General features: G+C 37.2%; 1 protein-coding gene across 3 annotated transcripts in view; it reads left to right on the top strand.

The window, feature by feature from the left end:
- The window catches only part of CACUL1 (CDK2 associated cullin domain 1), a 71,591-nt gene that overhangs the window by 23,775 nt on the left and 23,729 nt on the right, over positions 1-24,087 (top strand). For all 3 annotated transcript variants that reach the window (XR_004626283.1, XM_034663344.1, XM_002915398.4), the window contains exons 3-5: positions 1,178-1,280; positions 20,367-20,462; positions 22,703-22,805. Coding sequence is in view for 2 of the 3 variants with exons in the window: in XM_034663344.1 (XP_034519235.1) it covers positions 1,178-1,280; positions 20,367-20,462; positions 22,703-22,805 (302 nt within the window). In the remaining variant the exon portion in view is untranslated. The remainder of the gene's footprint in view (positions 1-1,177; positions 1,281-20,366; positions 20,463-22,702; positions 22,806-24,087) is intronic.

The raw sequence follows: 24,087 nt of genomic DNA, 5'->3' as shown, positions 1-24,087 counted from the left end.
GGTTTGATTTATACTTTCTGCTTCAGAGTTGGGTTTCAAATCAAGATAGATTTAAGCCCAGCTCACTTAGACGTCTTCCCATCTCAGCCTGCTACCCCCAGTATACATAATGAAGAAACTTTGGGGGTCAATGAAAAAAACAATGACAAGTATCTGGTGCAGAAATGCGTATTTTTTTTTTTTTTGTCTCACATGGAGACCCTAGCTTAATCTGTTGATGTTTGTTGACACACAGCCCTAGCTATCTTTGGTTATTTTGTTTCCCAGGTCCTGGTAAATGGAAGTAGCAAATTAGCGAGGACCTGGGGTGGGACATGAGATCAGCCTAGTCACAGAGGGGGAGGTGACAATTGTGTTGTTCTACACAAGTGATGCACAAAGAGGTTACATTACAAACCTTTTCGTGAGTTAGAAGCTTGGTGCTAATTATCACTCTTTCCCCTATTTCGACATTCACTGAAAGGAGAGAGTGAGAGAGAAGCTGGTTTGTAAGTAGTTATTGTAGTCAGATTTTCAGATTATCACTCAATACTAGATTATCTAGTACTGACAAAATGTGTAATGCATACTCAGGAAGATTTACAGCTGGTAGTCGTATCTCTTTCATCTGAACACTGATAGGGACAAGGTAAATTTCTATTTAAAAGTTGTGATTGGGGGCGCCTAGGTGGTTCAGATGGTTGAGTGTCTGCCTTCGGCTCAGGTCATGATCTCCAGGTCCGGGGATCCAGCCCCATGTTGGGTGCCCAGCTCAGCAGAGAGTCTGCTTCTCCCTCTCCCCCTGCTTGTGCTCGCTCTCTCTCTCTCAAATGAATAAATAAAATCTTGAAAAAAAAAAGTTGTGATTGGTCAGGATGCCTGGGTGGCTCAGTCACTCTTAATTTCTGCTCAGATAATTTCTTGGGGTTGTGAGATAGAGCCCTGCGTTGGGCTTTTTGCTCAGCGTGGAGTCTGCTGGAGATCTTCTGCCTCTGCTCCTCCCCTGTTTGCATGTATGCACTCTCTCTCTTTCTGTCGCTCTAAGATTTAAAAAAAAAAAAAAATGTGATTGGTCACTTTTTCAGGCCTGCACTAATTATTTGACTAGTGGCTGTATATCCGAAGTATGCATTCATCTTAGGTTGAATGAAGTGCTTCATTGTTAACTTGGTTTTTCTGTGTTGGTTTTTCCCCACAGTTGTGTGTATAAATGTGTCTGCCAGCAGCACTCAGAACAGATGTACAGTGATCTGATTAAAAAGATAACTAATCACCTAGAGCGAGTCTCAAAGGAGCTGCAGGTAAAGAACTGATCATACTGATTTTTGCTTCCTTGGGATTTTTGGACTGGTTGGAATTAGTATATATAATATATATTTGGAGGCTTGTTAATTTAATAATGGTATAAATTTATAAATATTTCCTAGATGAATATTGTCCAAATTATATAACCTTTAGAATACATTGTTAGAAAATTAGATATATATTGTGGAACTTTTTAGATTGAATATACTTCAGACTTCTAACTGATTCCATTTATTACCGTGTCGACGTTTCTTTTATTTAAAACTTTGTTTTTCTGCTAACTTCAATATTTGATGACTTTTTTAATATAAATATATGTATATCTTAATTTTTTACTGCAACTTTTTTGGTATTGTCTTTGAAGAGTGGTGTTTGCCTGCTAGTTTCTGATATTTGGTAACATAAAAACAACTGAGGTCAGCATTTTGTTGATAAACCCTCTATAGACGAGCGTCATCGCAGCTGTACAGTCTGGGTGGGGACAAGTTGTGGAAGTACCCTGTTTAAGGAAGCACTTGGCCTCTGATCGCTGCCCCTCCCAGCCTTGGTGAAGTGCTTGAAGGTCAGGGACTCTCTTTATACCAGGGCCAGAGGATATTTTAGTTCTGGTGTAGAAGTAACATGATGTGTAGAAAAGTCACTCAGCGGTAGACGAGCAGGGTCTGTACTGCACTTAGGAAGTGCTCCAGCAGTTCTGTAACGCCCACGGTTTCTAGCAACTGCCGGGGCGTGCTTTGGCCTTGAATATCGTTCTCACTTACCTTGTGGTCTGAGGTATCTTAGTCTTGTTGACCCCAAACAGTTGCTGCACTAAAGTAGCTTTTTTTTTTTTTTTCCGATTATAGTGAGAGCTATGTTTATTATAGCCAAATACATACTTTTCCTGTTGTTAGAGTGTAAACTGTTTCCTTAATCCTTTTGCCACTAAATTATGAAATCTTTACTCATTTAACAAATATATTTAGTATCTAGGCATCGTATCTAGGTTGTAGATGAAACCCAAGACCCATGCATTCATTATAGCTTTGGATTATTTGTTTACTTATTCTTGACTCTACCCTTGCCCTTACTTCTCACATCCAATTTATTACCAAATCTTGTTTATTCCTTATTTCGTTCTTGGCTCTTGTCCACCTCTGTTCACTTGCCACTACCAGTCCAGCTACCATCCACGCTTTCAGTGTTCTACTGAAATGCTCATCTTAGTTGGCTCTGCCTGTAGTCTTCACATCTCTTGCTTATTCTTCATTTCTGTCAGAGTGGCTGTTTATAAAGCACAGATCTGATTATCATTTTTCTGTTAGATTGAAGTTTTAACTTTTTAATGTGATTTAGGAAGCCTTTCCTTATCTGATTCCTGCTTATTTCTGTGGCCTGATATATTACGTCTCTGCTCCTGCATAGTGAACTTTTTCACTTCCTTGAACAGTTTATGTACTCTTTCACTTTTTGGCTTTTGCCATGTTAACTTGACTCCCTGGAACATTCTTCGTTTTTCTCTGCCCTCTTATTTTTTTGGTCAGTGTGAACATTCTGTTTTGGTTGCAGGTTGGACATCATTTGTTTTAGAAAACATTCTCTGATACCTTGTTCTCCCAAGCCTGGGTTTGGGGGCCCCTCATCCGTGCGTCTGCAGCACCTAGTATATTATTGTAGTTCATCTGTATATTATAATTTCTTGTTTAGCTGTATCTGTCCTTCCCTTTTTCCCTGGTATTATTTTCTGAGAAGGCAGAGGAACATGTCTGCCTTCTTTGTTATTGTGTTGTTAGTACCTAGCCCAATATCTGATACATACGAGGCATTAAATACCTATTGAATGAAATGTATATGAAATGTTTACCAATAAATAATTTACTACTTGTTTGAATAAAGTTTTTCCAGTAGAAATCTGAATGTGATCATGCTTTTTAACATCAAGTGTTAGGTGGTCTTTAGGGTTCCGGGAGTACCAGGGCTTTCATTAGATCAGCAAAGAACTTAGTATCCTCAAAAAGGATTGTTTTATTAACATTGGTTTGCTGTTATTGAAATAATACTAAATAATCTTGTAAAACAGAAAGCAAACCATTTCAGTTAAAATTATCAGGACAAAATATATGACTTGCCTTATTTATATCTATGAAATGGGAGTTGGAGATTTTATAATGTGTGTTATACTTGGGCTCTGACTTCACATGTATGTCATGAATTTGACCAATAGAATTGTGATTTGCTAAATTCATTGTCATATTGGAGTTTTTGCTTGAGTGGATTTTTCTTTTTCTTTTTTTTAGTATATATATATTTTTAAAGATTTTATTTATTTGAGAGAGAGAGCACAGGCAGGGATAGGGGCAGAGGGAGAGGGAGAAGCAGATTCTCCCTCTGAGATCCCTCCCGCTGAGTAGGGATCCCGACGTGGGGCTCCATCCCAGGACCCTGAGATCGTGACCTGAGCTGAAGGCAGATGCTTAACTGACTGAGCCACCCAGGCGCCCCTGGATTTTTCTCGTATTTAGTTTTATTAAGCACTGTAAGACTTCTTTTCATTCTTACAGTTAGAATGTTGTTACAAAATATTTTGCAAGTTGGAGGGCGCTGTAATATGGTATTATCAAGCTCATCCTAATTGGTAGTTTTGGAAGGCCACTTGGCTACATTTTTGCCCTGAATTTGCTTGACCAGTTGTCAGTAATACAAAGGTAACCTGGTACTTGCTCAGCTGGCCTGTCTGGGGTACCAATACTTTGAAATCACTGAGGTTCAGAGAGTAAGTTTCTGAGGTTTTGGAGAATGGTCTCTGTCAGTGTGTGTAGAGTTCCCTCCTTCGTTATCATCAATGTCTGATTGTTCATTACACCTTCCTTTACTGATGCACCTTCATTTATGTAACCAATTTTTGATTGAGGAATATTTACCTTGCTTCCAGTTTTTGGCTGTTACTAACAGTGCTGCAGTGTTGACTACATCCGACCATATAGTAATTCGCAAAAGTTGTACCAAAGTTGTACTCCAACCAGTTTCATATTTATCAGTGAAATGACTGTTTCCCCCACCCTTGCTAATGGAGCATATTATAAGAGTAAATAATTTTTGCATTATATAATAGGAATTTTTATTAAAAACTAAAACGTAATACTGCTATCTCTTTTGATGTTAGCATTTTGGAAACCATCCTGATAAATGTAAAGGTAACATATGATGTAAAACCAGGGAATTTCGTTGATTTTTAGAATCAGTATGTGTTCTACTTAAGAGTTCAGCAATATGGCCTGAAAAAAAAATCTTACTTCAGAATGACATCTTTTGTAAGATTATAAAGTCTAACCATTATTAAATGGCCTGGTGAAATGGATAAAAACATGGGGACCTCAGTTTTGGTCTTAGTTCTGCCATACAGCTGCTCTGTGCCTTTCGATTAAACATGCTAATGTCATCTTGTAAGTTTTTTCAACATTGAAATGAAATGGCTTTACTGAAATATCTGGTTGCTTTAAGCAGAGTTCTAAGATAACTTGTCTCCTGCTTCCTGCTTGGCCAGTGCTGCTTCATTGTTTTCCCAGGCTTAAACTCATTAGTGTCCACCTGTGTGGAGTGTTCTGGAGTCTTCGTGCTCCCCTCAACACAAAACAGACCACTGGAATTTCTTCTTCTGTGGACTCACAGCCTTTTGGTAATAACAACCCTGTAAGCAGTGATTGTGTTGTATTATTTCTGCATCCATGTCTGGCCCCCTCACAGGTCCTCCTTTGAGGGCGGGGGACTCCGTCAGTGTGTGTCTTTTTATCTTTCATGTCTGGCACAATCACAACTCAGCAACCAAAATTGACCCATACCGTGGAAAGAGTAGCATAATTAGCTTCACATGGTCACTAATTTTTATCTTCTCTAAGCGTTTAGGCATTTTATTAATTTACTTAGTGTTCAGTTAATTTGGTTCATTAATTTATTCAGTGTCACAAATATGTGGCATCACGGACTTTCTAGAGACCTTAAGGGCACTTTTTGTGTGGAACAGAACAGGATCCACGAGCCAGAAAAGTTTATTTGGTTGGAACGTTTTGTTTGCTGTGCTGATTTTAGAAACGAAATATTGTTATTATGAGCTAAAACAAGAGTGGGATGAATTGCATTTGGCAGATAATCAGAAATGTAGTGCTGGTGTTGATAAATCAATAAGCGGGACCTTCGGGGTACGGGCGTTTATCTTTCAAGGGCATCTTAGAATAGCTGCTGGTTTGTATGGTTTGCATGTCAGAGTGATTTATTCATATCCATCCAAAGGCATATCGTGAGGGTGAGACTGAAGAGTATATGAAATAATGTTTCATATTCTCAGTTATTGACCTAAAAACTAGAGAACACTATTTTCAGAGATTACAAAAGACTTTAATTTGTTAAACTTAAATGTTCTTACGTAAGAGTATAATCTAATGTGCTGCCCCTAAAAAAAAAATCATTTATTTCTTTCTTTTTAAAAGGAACAATGACTTTTCCACCACGTTAGTAACTTTATTTATTTATTTTAAAAAGTTTTATTTATTTATTTGAGAGTGAGAGAAAGAGAGCACGAGCAGGAGGAGGGGTAGAGGGAGAAGCAGACTCCCTGCTGAGCAGGGAGCCTGATGACTTGGGCCTGATCCTGATGTGGGGCCCATCCTGGATGACCCAAGCCGAAGGCAGATGCTCAACCGACTGAGCCACCCAGGCGCCCCTCACTTCAGTAACTTTAAAAAACTTTTTGTTATTAAGTTTATTAAGTTACTAAAATCACTTAACTAGCTAACCCCACTTAGTATTCTGCTATTATGTTACGTTGCATGTAAATCTCTACTTTTCTATCTAATTCTAGGTTGTTTGAACTGTGACAGTGTATTTTGCCTTAGTTTTTTTTTAAACCATTCTCCCCTGCCCCTGCACTTTGCACTTGCTTCCTCTCTTCTTTAAATGGGATAAATTTTCTATTAATATATTTTCCTTTTTCCATGTCTTCAAAGCCTCAGATGTGAATTGCCAGTCCTGATTTTTTTTAATATACCAATGACTGGAAAGAGGTGACTGGTTTCCTAGTTCAGTGAATAATATTCTGTTAGTTTTGGAAGATTCTGTTGAAACTTTTAGCAATCACCATGCTTTGGTGAGGGCTCAGACCAGTCTCCAAATGTCTGTTCAACTGGATTTCTTCTTATGGATACCTCATGTTCGTGTCTAACTCTGAATTCCTCTTCACCCAAATCATTTTCACTCTGAGACTTGAGATTTCATGTTCTTCTTTGACTCCTTTTTACTCCCTTACCTCTTGTTCCCAGGCGATTGTCAAGGTTGACAGAACACTGTCATTTCACTTGCCTCTTTCCCCTTTCCTTCTCCACATCATTATTGGCATGTGTCTGCAGTGTTCTCCTAATTGGTTTGTTTTTCTCTATTATTTGTTTGGCTGTGTAAACTTCTAAAAACACTAATTTGTTGGGCATATTTCCTTGTTCAAAAACCTTTCTCAGTCACAGTTGATTTTTTGGTTAGTATAAAAAACTGAGCTGGTTGATTTGTTGCAGGGGTTCTTAGGGACAACCTGATGTAGCCAGGGCCTTCCATCCGGGTGTGCAAGGGACTCTATTAGGTATAGGAGCAGATATGTGATTGATAAGACTAGATAATTTGGACCGAGCCTCCTACTGATAAGAATTTAAAAAATAAACAAGGTTGCTAATAAAAAAGTAAAGAATTATAGGACCAAGATCTGAGAGAAGAAGGAAATACAGAGCGGGAGTCTAGCATTTGAGCCATTTTTCTGCGAGGGGCTAATTGGCTGAAAAATTTAGTAGAATTTTGATGGGCTTATGGAGGGTAGGATGATAAAAATTGAGAATTTAGGGTCCATCACACCTGAAGGATCACATCCCAGGAGTAGTGAGAATAATATGTTATAGACTGTTGCAGCTGGAGCCTGATTCCTAATGTATTAAGATGGTCTGGATTTACTGGTGCTTCTAGTTGCTTACCAGAAGCAAAAGTAAATTCTCTCTGGAGAAAGATAACATTTTCCTAGGCATTAAATTAGTTGCCTCGTTTTTCATGAACGGTATCTGACAATGAGTAACTATTCATATTAGGAGGTGAGCATAAAAGAGAAATGGTAAAATACATTTTTAGACAAGAATTGAGAGAATCCATCACCAGTAGTCTCTCACCTTAAAGAAATAATGAAGAGTGTTTTTCATATAGAAACAAAATGTTCCTAGTTGAAAACTTGGAGAATCAGGTAGGAATGAAGAATAACAGAGAACATAAATATGCAAATGTAGAATAATAATACTGACAGTGTCTTATAGGGCATAAAATATATATAATCAAAACACATGACAGTTGCATGTAAGGTGGATGGGAGTAAATGAATTTAAAATGTTCTAAGGCCCTTGCATCGTGTAGGAAGAGGTGAAAGTACTAATTTAGTTTAGACTGATATAACAAGAATGCAGTCTGTAATTTTAGAGTAACCACTGAAGGAATGGTAAGAGAAAGTGTAATTAACAGGATAATAGAGGAAGAAAATGGAATAATTTTGAAAATAAACAAGGAAGTCAAGAAAGGATTAAAAAAAAGGTACAGAGAACAGATGGGACACAGAAAACAGATAATAATTTTAAGCTTCCATGTATCAGTTGTTACGTGAAATGTTAAAGACCACTTTAAAAGAAGTAAGCAGATTATCAAACTAAATGAAATTCTTCAACCTTGCTAAATGCTGCTAATATGAGGCAGCTTACTTGGCATAATTTTAGACAGAGGGATTGCAAATAAATGATGGGAAAAGATATATAAACATTAGCCAGAAAGAAAGATGATATAACTATATTGATTTTGTAAAAAGTGGTAGATTCAGAGCAAGAGGTATTATTGGATATAAGGAAAAGTTTTTATAATGAAAAGTTCCAGTTCCAGGAAGGTAACATTTCTAAATGTGTATGCACCCAATAACATGGCCACAAAAATTAACAGACCCAAAAGGACAAAGAGACAAATCCACAATCATAATGAGAAGTTAACGCATCAATGACATTAGTTGCATTTATTTCAAGAAATTAGAAAAATAATACGAAGAAAAGCCAAAGAAAGAATTGGGTCACAATCTTTGCTAGTAGAATTTGGAACAATAAGAAGTATTCAGGGAACTGTGGTTCAAAGCAGAGTAAGAAAAGTGCCCTGTTTGACTAAACGTGAAATAGTCAAAGCCAGATGGAGGAATAAAGAGGAAGTAGCATTAAAAATAAATCACTGTGGGGGCTTCTGGGTGGTTCAGTTGGTTAAGCTTCTGCCTTTGGCTCAGGTCATGATCCCGGGGTCCTGGGATAGAGCCCCACATCACCCTCCCTGCTCAGCTGGGAGTCTGCTTCTCCCTCTCCCTCTGCCCCCTGCTCATGCTCTCTCTCTTGCTTTTTCTCAAAGAAATAAAATCTTAAAAAAATTTTAAAAAAATGAACGCCATGAAGAATGGGTAGATGTTTGGGGAGGGGGCTATTTAGGCTGAGAGAACTTTATAAGCAAAGGCAGTTTTTGGAGAGATTTGGGTAGCAAGGAGTGGTCCTGTGAGGATGGAGTGTGGAATTTGAGAGAGATTGGGAGGAGATGAGGCTGAAAAAGGCAGATTGGAGCCAAATTGTAGAAGCCCTTAAAGGCCAGGAGTTGCATCTTAGAAAGATCGATGTTGAATACAAGAGAATATAAGATAGGTTGAAGTAGGAAAGAATGGGAGGTAGGGAAATAGTAGTGGTTGCAGTAGACGAGGTGAATTACAGGTCCACAGTTCTTTATCTGCAATTCCAAAATCCAAAAGAAGCTTTACAAATGGATTTTTCTTTTTGTAAGTTTGGTGTCAAAACTCATGTGGTAGTAAAACTTGGTCTACATTCTTGAGGAATTTGGGGGGAACATTCATATGTTTCTTTTCCCGAAATATTGATGTGTTACATATTTTCTGCTAGAAATATCAGTGTGTTGATACTCCCAATCTTTACTGGGTATTTTACATAATATATTGTGTAGATATCAAGATACCTTCTAAATTTGTGAAGTTCTGAATTATGGCTTATATCTGGCCCCAGGAATCTTGGACATGAAATTGTGGAGTTGTTGGTAATGGGAAGGAAGAAGTATCTAGGATGCGTTGCAGGGATCAGAGAAACAGTATAGCTAAAACCAGGACCAGCTGGAAGAGAGGCAGGGTGAGATGATTGAGAGATCGATTTGGTTTCCATAGAAATGTTGGCAGTTGCTAGAGGGGACTTGAGGAATAGGGAAGGAGGATGGTAGTGGTTTGAGAATGTTCAGGTCAGCCAGCATTGAATATCCGTGTGTGAGCACATGTGCTAGATGCTTAGGCTGCAGAGATAATTAAGAGGCAGGTTTATTCTTTAGTACTGCTTAGGGGAAAGGCGTAATGATCATTTTAATATACTGGAATGTGATGAATAATAAGCTAGAGATAGGAAATGAATCGCAAGTCTTGCTAATTTTCCCCCTTGTAAAGTGTCTCAAATTTATCCCATGCCATGTGCCTAGTTTAGGTCCTCATTGTTACTTGGCTGAAAAATAGAGAAAGATTTCTAATTTGTGTCTTGCTTCAGTACACGGAGTGGGGGAGGCAGAGGGAGAGGGAGAGAGAATCTCAAGCAGAGTTGCTGAGTGGGGAGCACAGTGCAGGGCTGGATCCAATGACCCTGAGATCAAAGACCATCCTTAGCAAGGATTTCAGGGCTCTTCACACTATGAACTCAGCAATAGAGCTTAACATTATTTTGCTATTAAAATTTAAGTGGGCTGTGTGTTTTTATCTTTGTGCATTTTCTCATTTGGTTTATTTTGCCACTGTAGTTTACCCTTGAACAATGCGGGGGTTTGGGGCACCAGCCCCCTACACAGTTGAAAATCCGAGTGTAACTTTTCACTCCCATAAACAGTGGGTTAACACAGTTACATGTGTTATATACTGTATTCTTAAAATAAGCTAGAGAAAAGGATATGTTGTTAAGAAAAATCATAAAGAAGAGAAAATATATTTACAGTACCGTACTATATGAAAAAAATCCACGAATAAGTGGACCCAGGTAGTTGAAACCCATGTTGTTTGAGGGTCAGCTCCCCCCTTTCTGCAAAGGGGGCATTCTCCTTGTCTGCTGTGGTTTGCTGAGCTTTTATCTTCAGTGTTCCTGGCGGGCTTCATGAATCACTTTCTCTTTGCTTCTGTAGCGCTGTATTTGTGTTGCTACTACCGTCATGAGTTCAGCGCTTTGGCGTAGGTTTAGTTACCCAGCAGGACGCCATTGTTGCAGCATTGTGAGCTTCTTGAGGGCCAGATGTACTAGTGTTGGTTTCTTTTGGCCTGTGGTAATCTTGAAATAGTTAAGTACTCATTAGATAAAGGTGCTGGTCATAGTGCTACTGACGAAATGTTTGCATTTCTCTTACTTTTTGATTCATGGTTAAGAGTGTGCATCTCTATCCCATTGAAATTAGACTTAGCCAAGTGACTCGCTTTGGCCTGTGAATTGTGAATTCAAGTGAGGTGTGTATGGTGAAGTGTGTACCCAAAGATATGAAGCCCTTAAGATAGCTGTCCAATTTTCCATGTTTCCCTTTGCCTGCCAAGTGAATGGTGGTAGATGGTAGAGGCTCTTTTATCCTGGGTCCCTGGGTAAGTATGACATGGGGCAGACTTTCAAGATGGGCCCATAACCTGAGAAAGCTTTGCTATGTATTTTTCTTTCTTGTTTTTAACCCATTAAAAAAATTTTTTTTGAGGTACAGTCACATACTCAAACATTCACCTTTTTTAAAGTGTACAAACTCATTGGTTTTTAGTGTAGTCACAAAGCTGTGCAGCCATCACTGCTAATTTCAGGACCTTTTAATTATACGAGAAAGCAAGCTGGCAGTAATTCCCTATCCTCCCCTTTTCTTAGCCACTGGCAACCACCAATCTACTTTGTGTCTCTGTGGATTTGGCTATTCTGGACATTTCATAGAAATGAAATTAGACAATATGTGACCTTTGGTGTCTGGCTTAATTAATTTATAATATTTTCAAGGTCCATTCATGTTTGTATCATGATTAATACTTCATTTTTTTATGGCCAAATAACATTCCATTGTACTACAATTTATTTATCCAAACTTTGTTATTTTAAATCACTGAGATTTTGGGAGTTGTTTTTTGACTGACACAAAAAGTATTTGAATTGACAATATTTAGAATATCCTTTTTGCCCCACCATTTGGATAATTGAGTTTAATGCATATAACATTCTTTACTCTTAAAACTGTCCTTAAGTGACACTTCCATATTTTGATTATTTTTGTGTACGTCTGAATCCAGAATCCATTAGAGTGATTGTGAGGCACTTTGCCCCATGTAATGTTGATAAATTTATTTATTAATGCACTTTATCCTGTCAAGAGTGTATTTTTACTTTTACTACATAAAAACTGTTTCGATGTTTTGATCTGCTAGTTTATAGCCAGTAACCCATTAACAAGTGTGTCCTTCCAGCAGTTTGTCAGTGATTTGGAACTTACACTGTACCTGATGTACATGTACAGAGTGTTTAAACAGACTTGGTTCCCAGGCCAGGCCAGTAACATTAAAGCGTTAGGAAAACCACTGATAATACTAACCTGAGTTCAGGTCTCCTGGAGAGACCACAAACACAGAGGTGGAGAAGAAAAATGTTGCAGTTTTTATTCTCCCAATAGGGCTGAATTTGGGATGGTTTAAATGACTATTTGTCAACTAATTACATTTTAACCATTTATTTTAATAAGAGTACAGTAGTTTTGATATCTTTTGAGTTTAATTCATCTTGGCTGAGGTAGATATAATTTGACTCTCAAACCTATTAGTAATAATGGAAATTAGTAGAAACGAAACCATTATTAATCAACATAACTTTGTTTACTCTTCACGGACACCAGATTACATATATAAAAGCGCTACCAAACTGTCAACAAACTGAGCCACATTCTCTTGGTTTTTAAAATCAGAGCAAGGTTTGCTTTGCTGTTTATGTTCTGTCCGGTGGGTGGCAGCATAACTCAACTGGTGGTCTTGCATGTGGTCATTGTATATATATATATATTTTTTAAAGACTATAATTTCTCTATCTATTGAACTACAAAGTGTGTTTTTAGAAAAACTTTCATTCTTCCAAATATGCTATTCACTCCTTGCTGAATGAGGATGATTTTAGATAATAAGAAAATTGCCTATGTATCCCTACATGGATTTCAGGTAAAATAAATATCATTGCCAATTGGTAGGTAGCTCTTCATATGTGTATTCTACTGAATTTTTTTCTGAATATGTTATTTGGAGATCTGTTTTTTTAATCCAAGCTAAAACTTAAAGTAATTGTTATAGCAAAGTTGTACTTATCTCACAGAATTTGCCAGTGAGGCACTGTAACCCTCAGTAGACCATAATTTAATAAGTTCACTATCATTTTTTCAAGATAGGGACTGTGTTTTCTTTTTATATGTCCTCATTGGGCTTACCATAGTGCCAGACCTAAAGAGAGATCCAATAAAACACTTAGTAGTTGATAAAAAGCATATGCTTGAGATTACTAGAACCATCTACTTGTTTGAGTTAGAACAGCATCTTGAAAATGGAATTTGCGATGAGCAAGAGAGTCAGATCACTTAAATAATGAGTAGTTATTTGCAGTTGTTTGTCACTATGAGTTGTAGTCTTTTCAAAATAAACTTTTTGTTTTGAGACAGAGTTTTGTACTTGCATTGGAAAAGATAAGGAAAAAGTTTCCTTAAAAAAAAAAGCACACAAGGGTAAGTGGTAATTTTTGCTAAATGTTAAAAGTGGTGAGGTGTGTAGGAAAGTGAGAAGTCATCCTACTCCACCTAACTTCTTAGGTATTTTCCTCTATTAAGTAATCCTTGAACCTTTTGTAACTGCTGTGTCACCTAGCTTAGTCACTGTTACATGGATAAGCTAGAGGAATCCAGGATCACAGAGGATGGACTTTTAATTCAGTTTACTCGCAAAGAGCCAGTGAAAACTTCTATAAAGGAACGGGAGGTGTAGACTGTCCTTGTGTTGAGACTGCCAGGGATTCTGTACTTAGTTTACACTTGGCCTTACTGATTGGTCACAGCTTCTGTTGTTTTCTTACCAGCTTTTATGGCTGCCATCACCGATGGAGAAACTGTTTATGTGTCTGTTCTTTCCTTAGAAGAAACTGGTCATTTTTTATTTTTATTTAAAAAAAAATTTTTTTTTAAAGTAATCTCCACATCCAAACGGCTTGAATGCATGACCCCAAGACCAAGAATCACGTGCTCTACCAATTGAGCCAGACAGGAGCCCCAGAGCTGCTCACTCTTTAGAATTCATTTCACCTGGTTGGACAGGACAGCTGTAAAACACAGAGCCCTGAGGTCTCTGATGAGCTTGGAGAATTATGTAGTCTAGCTAGTATTTTTTTATTATTGCTGTCAGGGTGGGACTATGTTCTCCAGCAGCTTTCTGGATTTTCAAGTGGATATGGAACTTCACTGTTAACATTTGAATAACTTTATAAGCGCTGAATTTGACAGCAGTCAAGAAGCTGTTAAATTTAAAGGAAGAATTCACGTAGAGTCAAAATGTTAGCGTATCATATTTTTACTAATTTCAGTATAGTTTGCAGCTAAATTGTCGCTGTTGTCCTGCAGTAAGTCACGTCTTGTGTTGCGTGGGTAATTACTGCTCAGTCCTCTCTTGAATCCTCTAGACTTCTTCCCATGAAACTTCTTTTCCTTTGAACTGGTCTACGCTTGAGTTTTCTAAATGTTAAATGGCTGCTGGACTGACTCTTTAAAGATTCCCCTGAAGTTGTCATTAAAAATATACACTTCTGGAAAATTTCTGAGTCAGGACTTTGGAGTGTGGCAAAGGAATGTGCATCATTAACAAGCCCTTCAGATGATTTGGAGAACAGTATTCTTTGAGATTCAGTGGCCTGTGGAAATGCAACATTGTTCCTGAACCTGGTCTGTCTTAAGCAAGGGGTGGTGGCATTTTATGTTTAAATATAAGATTATTGCTGAAGCCACTCAACACTTTTGCAGCACTCAAATCCTAATCTGAATTAGAGGATCCATGCGGACCTGGATAATATGCACAGTTAAGCATAGTTTATGTATCTCATGAAGAAGGGCAGATAAAATAGACAATGGTGTGTCCATATGGTCATTATGTTGTAGAAATATATTTGACCTGGCGGATGTTGATGATCTATAGCTGGGTGATAAAAGCAGATACACACACATACAAGAACAGAACAAAACGTTAATGGGTAGTTATCTACCAACGTTGGTAGTGGTTATTTTTCTATAATGGCATTTTTTATTTTTTAAAATTTCAGTGAACATGTATTACTTCTGTAAAGATACAGGTTAGTGGCCTTGTTAATGTTTTTTACTCTTCCTTCCCATTCTGTCTTCCCTGTTTCATTTTAATATGCAAAAGTCATTCTTTATTTGAAGACAGACAATGTTTTTGTGAACATGAGAGCACATATTCTGAAAAATTTTTCATGTTTCATTTTGGTGGGGTGGGGGCCGAGGTGGAAGAGGAGGGATAGAAGTATGAAATTGTGGAACTTGTTCGTGTTTTGCATCTGTGGTGTCCATTTTGGTAGGCACTAACCACATGCAACTATTGAAATGAAAATGAAATAAAAACTCAGTTCCTTAGTTTCATTAAATACATTCTAAGTGCTAAGTAGACCTATATGGCTAGTGGCTACTATATGGGACAGTGCAGATATAGGACTTTTCTATCATCACAGAAAGTTCTGTTGGGCAGTATTGACCTAGATCATAGTACATTCAAACATTGTACTTAGAGGAACAGATTTCTTAAAGTGTGGCTTGAGGACCTCAAGGGTCCCTGAAATCCTTTCAGGGGGTCTGCAAAATTGAAACTTTTTCTAGTACTCCTAAGATGTTATTTGCCCTTTTCTGTGTGTTGATATTTGTTCTGATGGCTTACAAGTAATGGTGGGCAAACTGTTGATGCCTTTGCGCAAATCTTTACTTCCACACATTTACAGTAGAAAACAAAAGCATTTCACTTAAGAATATCCTAGATGAAGCAGCAAAGATTTTTCTTTTTGTTTGATAATTTTATTGTGACTTTTAATATACTTTAAAAATATTCTGTGTGAAGAAATGGGAAGTTACATACCAAAGTACAGTGATTGTTTAAAGAAAAAGCATTTGTGTGGTTGTATGAGTTTTGAGCTAAAGTGGGTGGGGTGTTTTTTTCCTATAGAACACTGTTTTTATTTGACAGAATGACTGACTGACAAACAATGGTTATTTAACTTGACTTTGGTATTCGACATTTTCTCAAAGATGAAGTGTTGTCACTTCAAGGAAAGCAACTGACAGTGTTTGTTGCCAATGGTAAAGTTCGAGCTTTGAAGTGAAAATTAGAATTTGGAAAGCCTGGGTCTACTACGATGACCTCAATGGCTTCCCAGTACTTAAAAAGACTCTTATGATGAAATAGGTGGTGATAGTAACAAATGTAATTTTTTCTTTTTGATGTATAGTGAAATGCGTCAACATGTGGAAGATGTAGGCAACTCAGTATTTTACAAAAGACGAATTTCTGATGTTATAAAATGTATGTATTAAAAGATCCATTCAAAGTAGAAGATAGACCAATGGGTTTTAAGGTAATAGAGTACAGAGAGTTCATTGATAGTTTCGGATTTCCTGTTGCAACTAACTTTAAGAAATTTGTCAGGTTTCAAAGAAAAATATCCACAACTTTCTGAAAAGAATATTAAAATACACCTTCCTTTTCTGCGTACGTATCTGTGTGAGGCTAGATTTTCTTCATTTACTTCAACCAAAACGGCATGCGACAACTGATTCCATACAGTAGCAGATAAGAGAATCTGTCAGTCTTCTGTTAAGGCAGATGCTAAAGAGACTTGCATAAATGTGAAAACAATGCCATTTTTCTTACCTTTTTTTGGAAAATAGTTACTTACATTTAACTGGTTTATAATATAAAATATATTTTAGCATTAAATGTTAAGATGTCGACTTTATTATTGTCATTTTAGAATAAATTAATACATATTTTAAAACCCAGCTTTAATTTCTAATATGGTAAATGTTGATAGATATAACCCTAATAAAAGTTTTTTGGAATCTTCAATTATTTTTAAGGGTGTAAAGAGGTCCTGAGACCAAAATGTTTGAGACCCGCTAGAATAAAAGTTTTCCCAGTTTATGTTGTTAGGAGAAGTACAGACTGATGCGGTTTTCTGTTAGCATTTGTGTGGAAAGGGATATAAATGGGATACTTATTTTCATGTATGTGTGTAAAATTCTTCTGGAAGGATATAAAGGAATTAAGTATTGGTTCAGAGAGGAAGGAATAAAGGTAAGCTCTTTTGAATGCATTTGAATTTTAAACCAGATGAATGCATTGCTCATTAAAAAAAAAAAGAAGAAGAAATTGAAGCATTCCTACCAGCTGTGTTACAAATTTCAGGGAATCTGGCACTGTTATGAAAAGTTGGAGCAAGTTTGGAGCAATAGTTATTTTTTCTGGCAGCTTGCTTTTTCTTTTCTTTTTCTTTTTCTTTTCTTTTTTTTTTTTTTTTGAGAAGAAAACAAAACTTGCTTATTTTAGGGTAAAAAAATTCATTTAATGTCCAAGCCAAATACATTCATGTTGAAATAATATAAATCAAATAGGTAGCAATTTCCCCAGTGGGGCCCAAGGTATACTGAAGTTTAAGGAGGAACAATTTGTTATTTTTTTTAATGGCAGTTATTTCTAGTTCCTCATAAGGAGATTGGATTCATTTTAGAAGACTTATAATTTATAGTCCTGTCATTTAAAAGGTTTTGAATAAGTGCTGCATGAAATATGCAACTAAAAAGCTAAATAAATGTTCTGACACTTGATTTAGTACAAAAAGTGCTTTTTAATACTCCTAACCTTTGAGGCTTTGGGAATTCTTGAAAAGAATAAGGAATTCAATTTTATTTATTCTCTCTGCTATTAAGTGTGCCTTTTGATCAGTGTTCGTACTTTTAACTTTTGAATAGATAAAGTGTCCTTTTATGAAAAGGGAAAATTATTTTAATGCAAAAACTTCAGGTTTTCTTTTTCTCATATAATACTTCTAAAATTTATTTCTTTGCATGCTGAAATATCATTTCCAGGGTTCTTTGCAGCAGTTTAGAAAAAGATATTACATGTGATTCTGCCCATTAGTTATAGTTGAAAGTTTGCCCATCATGTAGAACCATTTCCCCCAATTTCTTTAGTTAACAAAGACTGCCTTTATGTTGATGGGTTTTTCTGAAGTACTAGACAAATAGTTAATTCACGAAGGAGTTCACTTATCCTCACTAGTTGCATGTGTAGTTATAATGTCTGACATTTTTCAGAGCATACACATACTATTTTCTTTGATTGTTGGCACATCTTGAAGTAGCACAATTAGTATTTTTCCTATTTTATGTTTATGGAAATTGAAATTCAGAGGGCAAAATGAATTGCTTATGTCAATACAGCCTTGTTAGATCATAAGAAAGCAGTTTAGATGGGAATGAGTCTAGGGTAGATTTAGGTTTAAGCAAATTTAGATTTAAGCAAGACTGTCCTTGCAAAAAAATACGTTTATCTCTGCGTACTGTCTTCCAGGTTTTGCGGTCAGCCGTGGAGGTGTCATAAAGACAAGACACGGGTCTTGCCCTCCAGGGGCTTAAAGTTTAGTGGCAGAGGCCACCCAGTGGGAAAAGTGAAGAAGTGGAATGGTGCTCTATCAGAGGGCCCTTTGTCTCAGATGGTTTTGAGGAAGTGACACAAATCTTGAAGAGTGAATAGAAGTTAGCCAGAATGACTGATTAGGGGGTGGTGATAAAGGCATTCAGGAAGAAAAGATTCGAGGAGGTCTAAAACAGCACACCGAAGTGTTAGTAGTGCCGTGGGAGTGCTATGCTGGGCTGCGTGTGAGAAGAACAGGATGTGAGAGGGATGTAATGTAAATTGATGGAAGGACTCAGATTGACTAAGGTTTGAGTCGTCGTTCTTGCACTTATTCACTATGGGACTACAGATAAGTGACTCTTTCTGAGCCCTAGTGGCTTCTTATGTAGAACGGAAATAACATTTGGTTTGCAGGTTAATTAGGAAGACTAAGGAAAATAAATGTAAGAAAAGGACATAGTATGTCCCAAATCTCTAAATATGCAGTCATGGAAGATGAGTTAGAAGTAAGGACAGTTCACTACATGTTATTCTAACATCTAAGTAGAACTGAAAAAAATAGAAATGAAATCTTATTTTAAAAATAGTATTGGAACATTTGGACATTTCTAAAACAGCTAAGCTGAAGTGGTTTTATAATTTCATTGTTGAAATTTAATATTTTGCAATCTTTCAGTGTGGCATTTCCTTGTTTTCCTTGTTTGAAAGCAAGACTTTCTGTACCAGGGTATGGTTGTCAGGTAATGAGACTGCCACGGGTTGGAGTCACTTTTGTTTGCATGATGATTTGTGCCATGCCCATCTCCCCAACTGTCTGTCCCTGGAATGAATTCTTAGCTGGAATCTGGATCTGTCCTCTTTTAACACTCTTAATTTCAGACAAGTGACTTGCCCATTTGTGCGTTTCTTCAATATTAAAATGATACCTAATTAATTTAGCTTTAGAAAATAAAATGAAACAGTAGATGAATATACTTTCATAAAACACAGTGCCTTAGTCTGCTGGGGCTGCCATAACACAATGCCACAGACTCTGGGTGGTTTACATAACAGATATTTACCTCTCCCTGTTCTCGAGGCTGGGGAGTCTGAGATTAAGGTAGTAGCTGATTTGGTTTCTATGAGAATTCTCTTCCTGGCTTGTAGATAGCTACGGGCTTGCTGTATGCTCACAGGACCTTTTCTCTGAGTGTGCTGGGGGGTAAGATAGGATAGAGGGAAAGAGAGAGGAAGAGAGGGGGAGGGAGAGCCAGCTCCTTGGTGGCTTTTCTTATGACACTAATCCTAAAGGGTCAGGGCTCCATGTTTATGACCTCATGTAGCCTAATTGCTTCCTTACTCCAAATACAGCCACACTGGTTTGGGCTTCAACAGACGAATTTGGGAAGGGGGACACATAATTTAGCCCATAACATGCAGTAAAATTGGAAGTGTTTCCTTTGATGGCTTTATGACTTGGTATTTTGGTAATAATGAGTTAAAAGCCAGGCATGTATTATGTTTATTTTATTGCTCTCCAGAGTTGCAGATGTATATGGACCATTTAAGTCTCTGCTTTGTAGCTAATTGGTTAGCTATAGAAGTGGTTTACAGCCAAGTTGGTATAGAAGTCAGAATATTACTGTGCCTAAGGTAATTATAAAAATCCAACAGCCATTCTAATAGTATCTTAAGCCTGTACCATTTCCCTGAGTTTTTTCTCTTTTTCTTTTTATTCTAGGCTCAAATATGGTTTGGTTCCTATGGGAAATGTCCACATAGTTCAGGGATAATTTTTAAACTCATTTTTCTTAATAACCACAACTTGTGAATGCAACTTTTTACTCATTAATTGAGTAAGCCTTTTAGCTAACATGGTAAAGTTAACACAGTTTTTAAAGACAGCTAAACTAAATCTCAGTTTTGCATAGCAGATTTTGGAACAAATATAGAAGTCTTAACCTTGAGGATATAAGCCTCTCCTTTTCTTTATTGTAAATTTCAATATGAATTTTGACTTGGGGGGCGCTTGGGTGGTTCAGTCGATTGTGTCTGCCTTGAGCTCAGGTCATGATCTCTGATCCTGGGATCAGGCCCTGCATTGGGCTTCCTGCTCAGCGGGGAGTCTGCTGCTGTCTCTCTCTCTCTCTCTCTCCCTCTGCCTGTCCCCACCTCCCATTCTCTCTCTCTCTTTCTCTCAAATAAAATCTTTGAAAGAATGAATCTTGACTTGGACTTCTGAGTCTGTTTGCATTTTAGATTGTGGTGGATGAAAGGTCTTTTAACTTGGTCCCAGAATGATCACATTTAATGTTCTTTCTCACAGGCCAGCCCTCCAGATCTCTATATTGAAAGATTTAATATAGCTCTTGGACAGTATATGGGAGCATTGCAGAGCATTGTGCCTCTTTTCATATATATGGTAAGTTAGAGCTGTTTTTCCTTTCCAAATATCTGTTTATTGGTCTAAGTACAGATAGATGCAGTTAAGCATGTTCTCTTTACCTTTTGCTATGTATTATGTTAGAAAGGGAAATTTATTTTAGTAATGTTTGATTGTGTTGACATAGAATTGTTTACCCTTTTACTGTTTAACAATTCCATAAGCAGCACTGTTGAATAGACAATTAGGCATTAATAATCAGTACTCAGCATTTATTTTATTTCTGCTACATGGAAGATACTGTGCTTGGAAAATAAAGACATATAAGAAAGGTTTCCTGAGAAAGTGGGGAGTTAAGACATCTATCCAAAAACATGTATATGATAAATGCCAAGTAAGTCATTCCATAAAAAAAGTAGAATAATAAAATTTTCTTCCATTATGGTGATGTGATCTCTTTCATTTGGAGAATTATGCCACGAGTATAATTTGTAGTCTATAGACTTCGTTGATTAGCCCCTTCTGTCTCCTAAATATATAAAATCATAGAATCTTAATGTTGGTGTTCCTATTGAAGGCAGCGGCCCTTAGCAACCATTATCCCAATTCCTCATTGTTTATTAGATTAGAGAATGGGATGTTTGGGTTGATCTTACATTCTCTAGCATAAAGATTGCTATATGTGTTATACTAATCTTCAAAATGATTTATTCTCCGTAAAATACACTTTACTGAAGAAACAAAACAGAACGTTGAGAGAAACTTCAGTATTATCAGCAGAGGACTGTTACTTAATTTGAGGGAAGATGTGTACAGTAGAAAAATAAGCAGTTTAAGGTAATGACAGGTATATACATTTAGAGAGAAATCTTCTCCGGATACATTAGGTGAAAAAGCAAAATGCAAAGCAGTATGTGATATTTCATCACAGCAAGTGTTTTTTCCTTTATTGGGGGGAAAAAAGCGTATCTCTCTCTCTCTCTATATATATATCCATATATATGCAGGGAGCATTTTAGAAAGAACTTAAAAAAGTTTTCCCAGTTGAATGGGGCATTTGGGAATGCGGCAGAGGGTCTGCTGTGGGAGACTAGTTTTATTTTGTTACCATGTGCATGTTATTTTTATAATTTTCATAATCTGCTGTTTAAGAATTAAGAGAATCAGGGGCGCCTGGGTGGCACAGCGGTTAAGCGTCTGCCTTCAGCTCAGGGCGTGATCCTGGCGTTCCGGGATCGAGCCCCCACATCAGGCTCCTCTGCTATGAGCCTGCTTCTTCCTCTCCCACTACCCCTGCTTGTGTTCCCTCTCTCACTGGCTGTCTCTATCTCTGTCCAATAAATAAAAAAAAATCTTTAAAAAAAAAAAAAGAAGAGAATCAGTGAACAACTTGTTAACATTCCTGTTTTTATTTTCCACACCTATACACTGAGTTAACATTTAAACATGAACAAATTCAGTCTTGTTTGACCTGCCAGTCATTCTAATCATGATGCTTTTGGCTACAAAAAACAGAACACCTGATTCAAAGTGATTTAAGTAAATAAGGAAAAGTATTAGTCTCTTGTAATAAAACAAGCAAATAAGGCAGTCTCTAGGGTTGGTCGAATCCCGTGGTTCAGTAGTGTTACCAGGGACTCAGGTTTTTTCTTGTCTCCTTGATGTACACAGCATCTGTTTCATCTTGTTCTCATGGTCATAAGATAAGTTATGACTTTGTGCTGAAGCCTAGGCTTCTCTCAATCTGATTGCTCTATGTAGGGTCACGTATCTGTCTTTGAACCAAAGACCATTCCCAAGAATGGCATAAGCTGAATAACTTAGCTGTCAGTGAAGTGGATTGTATGTTGGGGAGTCAACCAGTGCATGTCCACTGCCTGCTCTCAGCCTAGATCATTGATAAATGGGGTACCTTTTATTAGTGTTTACTGTTGTTGCCTTTTGATGGTGATACAGTATTCTTAAAGCGCGTAATATGTGCCTGTTACACAGTGTGGTCCATTTGTCTCTACATTTCTGTTTAGTTAATGTTGAATGTCTTCCTGTGTTCTTTTGGAGGTGTATGGTTCATAACACTTTATCTTTATGTGCTGTAACCCCATGCCAGAAAGACAAATAACTAATAGTAGCTGGGCTTTTGGTGTTTGATATTGGGTTTTTATGTTTTAATTGATACCTTTATTAATTCTTTCCTAAAATAATTGAGTTTTTGGTGCTTCAGCTCATTAGACAAATCATTTCCCCCTAATTGAGGCACTAAAAACAATTTTCTTTTTCAGAATAAGTTTTACATCGAAACCAAGCTTAACAGAGACCTAAAAGATGACCTTATAAAGCTGTTTACGGAACATGTTGCAGAAAAGCACATTTACAGCCTAATGCGTAAGTAATTCAACTTACAGGGATGAGAACACTAACAATGAGCTTTTTGATTTTTGATCAGAGAGCATTGGCTTATACAGCCAGTGTTGACATCTGAATCATATAGTGAGAAGTTTTTGTTGCAAGTCCGGTTCTATAGAGATCTGGAGGAATTGAAAATGTGACCTGAAGTCCCCAAGAGATCTGGGAGCAGCTTAGCCAGGTTATTGGACCAGTGCCTTTGTATCTGGCCTGATACTTACCTTTTTTCCTCCCTGACAATGGGGGAAATATTAAGGGGTTCACCCTAACTTCGTTACTGGTAATTCTAGAAGGAGCACAATGTTGTATCTTTGGATTGATAGCACAGAATTCTCTCTGAGTTTTATTCTTTGGTGTAAAATCCCTTCTCTAGTCTAGTCTAGTCTAGTCATTTATTAACTAGATTTTAGGCAAGCTTCTCAGTTCTTTCTTCTATGAATTGGGATTTATAAAAGGTTTAATTTGGTAATGTAGATTAGTAAGTAAGCAGATCAAAGCGCCAAGTTCAGTTAGTTTTTCTCTCCCCCTATTCTTGGGCCCCCTGCCCCCTCACAGTAGGTGGCGTCTTATCCTACCTTTCCTAAAAGAGTATACCTCTCTAAGTGGGGTTTAAGAAGTCCCTACAACCTGATGTCTCAGCATCTTTTAAAAGTTCATATTTCATGTGGTATATATTATTGAAGTCAATTTTTAGAATTTGGCACATACTTGGATTTATAGTATGTATTTTTTGCTTTTCTAACTGTCATAATTAGTTTCTACCACAGTGAACTTTTACCAGTATTTACAGAAGAATTGTTCTAAGCTTGACCATAAACTTTTTTGAGTTTAAGAGGATTAAGAGAATGAATTGTTAAACATTGGGCCAGTTTATTTTAGAAAGGCCAGGTTTTAAAATAATATGGTAGATTAAGGTAATATTGATTTCATTTTTATGTTCCCAACAGATTTTTTTTTGTTTTTATTTTTTTTTAAGATTTTATTTATTCATTTGACACAGAGAGAGACAGCCAGCGAGAGAGGGAACACAAGCAGGGGAAGTGGGAGAGGAAGAAGCACGCTCCCAGGGGAGCAGGGAGCCTGATGTGGGGCTGGATCCCAGAACGCTGGGATCACGCCCTGAGCCAAAGGCAGACACTTAACGACTGCGCCACCCAGACAGCCCCCCCAACAGATTTTAGAATCAGAATAGAGACCAAAATCTTGGGAGCACGACTTTTTTTTTTTAAAAGCTGGATAGAGGTTTATAAATATCTTTGAA

The sequence above is a fragment of the Ailuropoda melanoleuca genome, chromosome 6, assembly GCF_002007445.2.
Source record: "Ailuropoda melanoleuca isolate Jingjing chromosome 6, ASM200744v2, whole genome shotgun sequence".
NCBI classification, from domain to species: Eukaryota; Metazoa; Chordata; class Mammalia; order Carnivora; family Ursidae; genus Ailuropoda; species Ailuropoda melanoleuca.
Note: the sequence above shows the minus strand (reverse complement) of the source record. Positions and strands in the feature narration are given on the sequence as shown.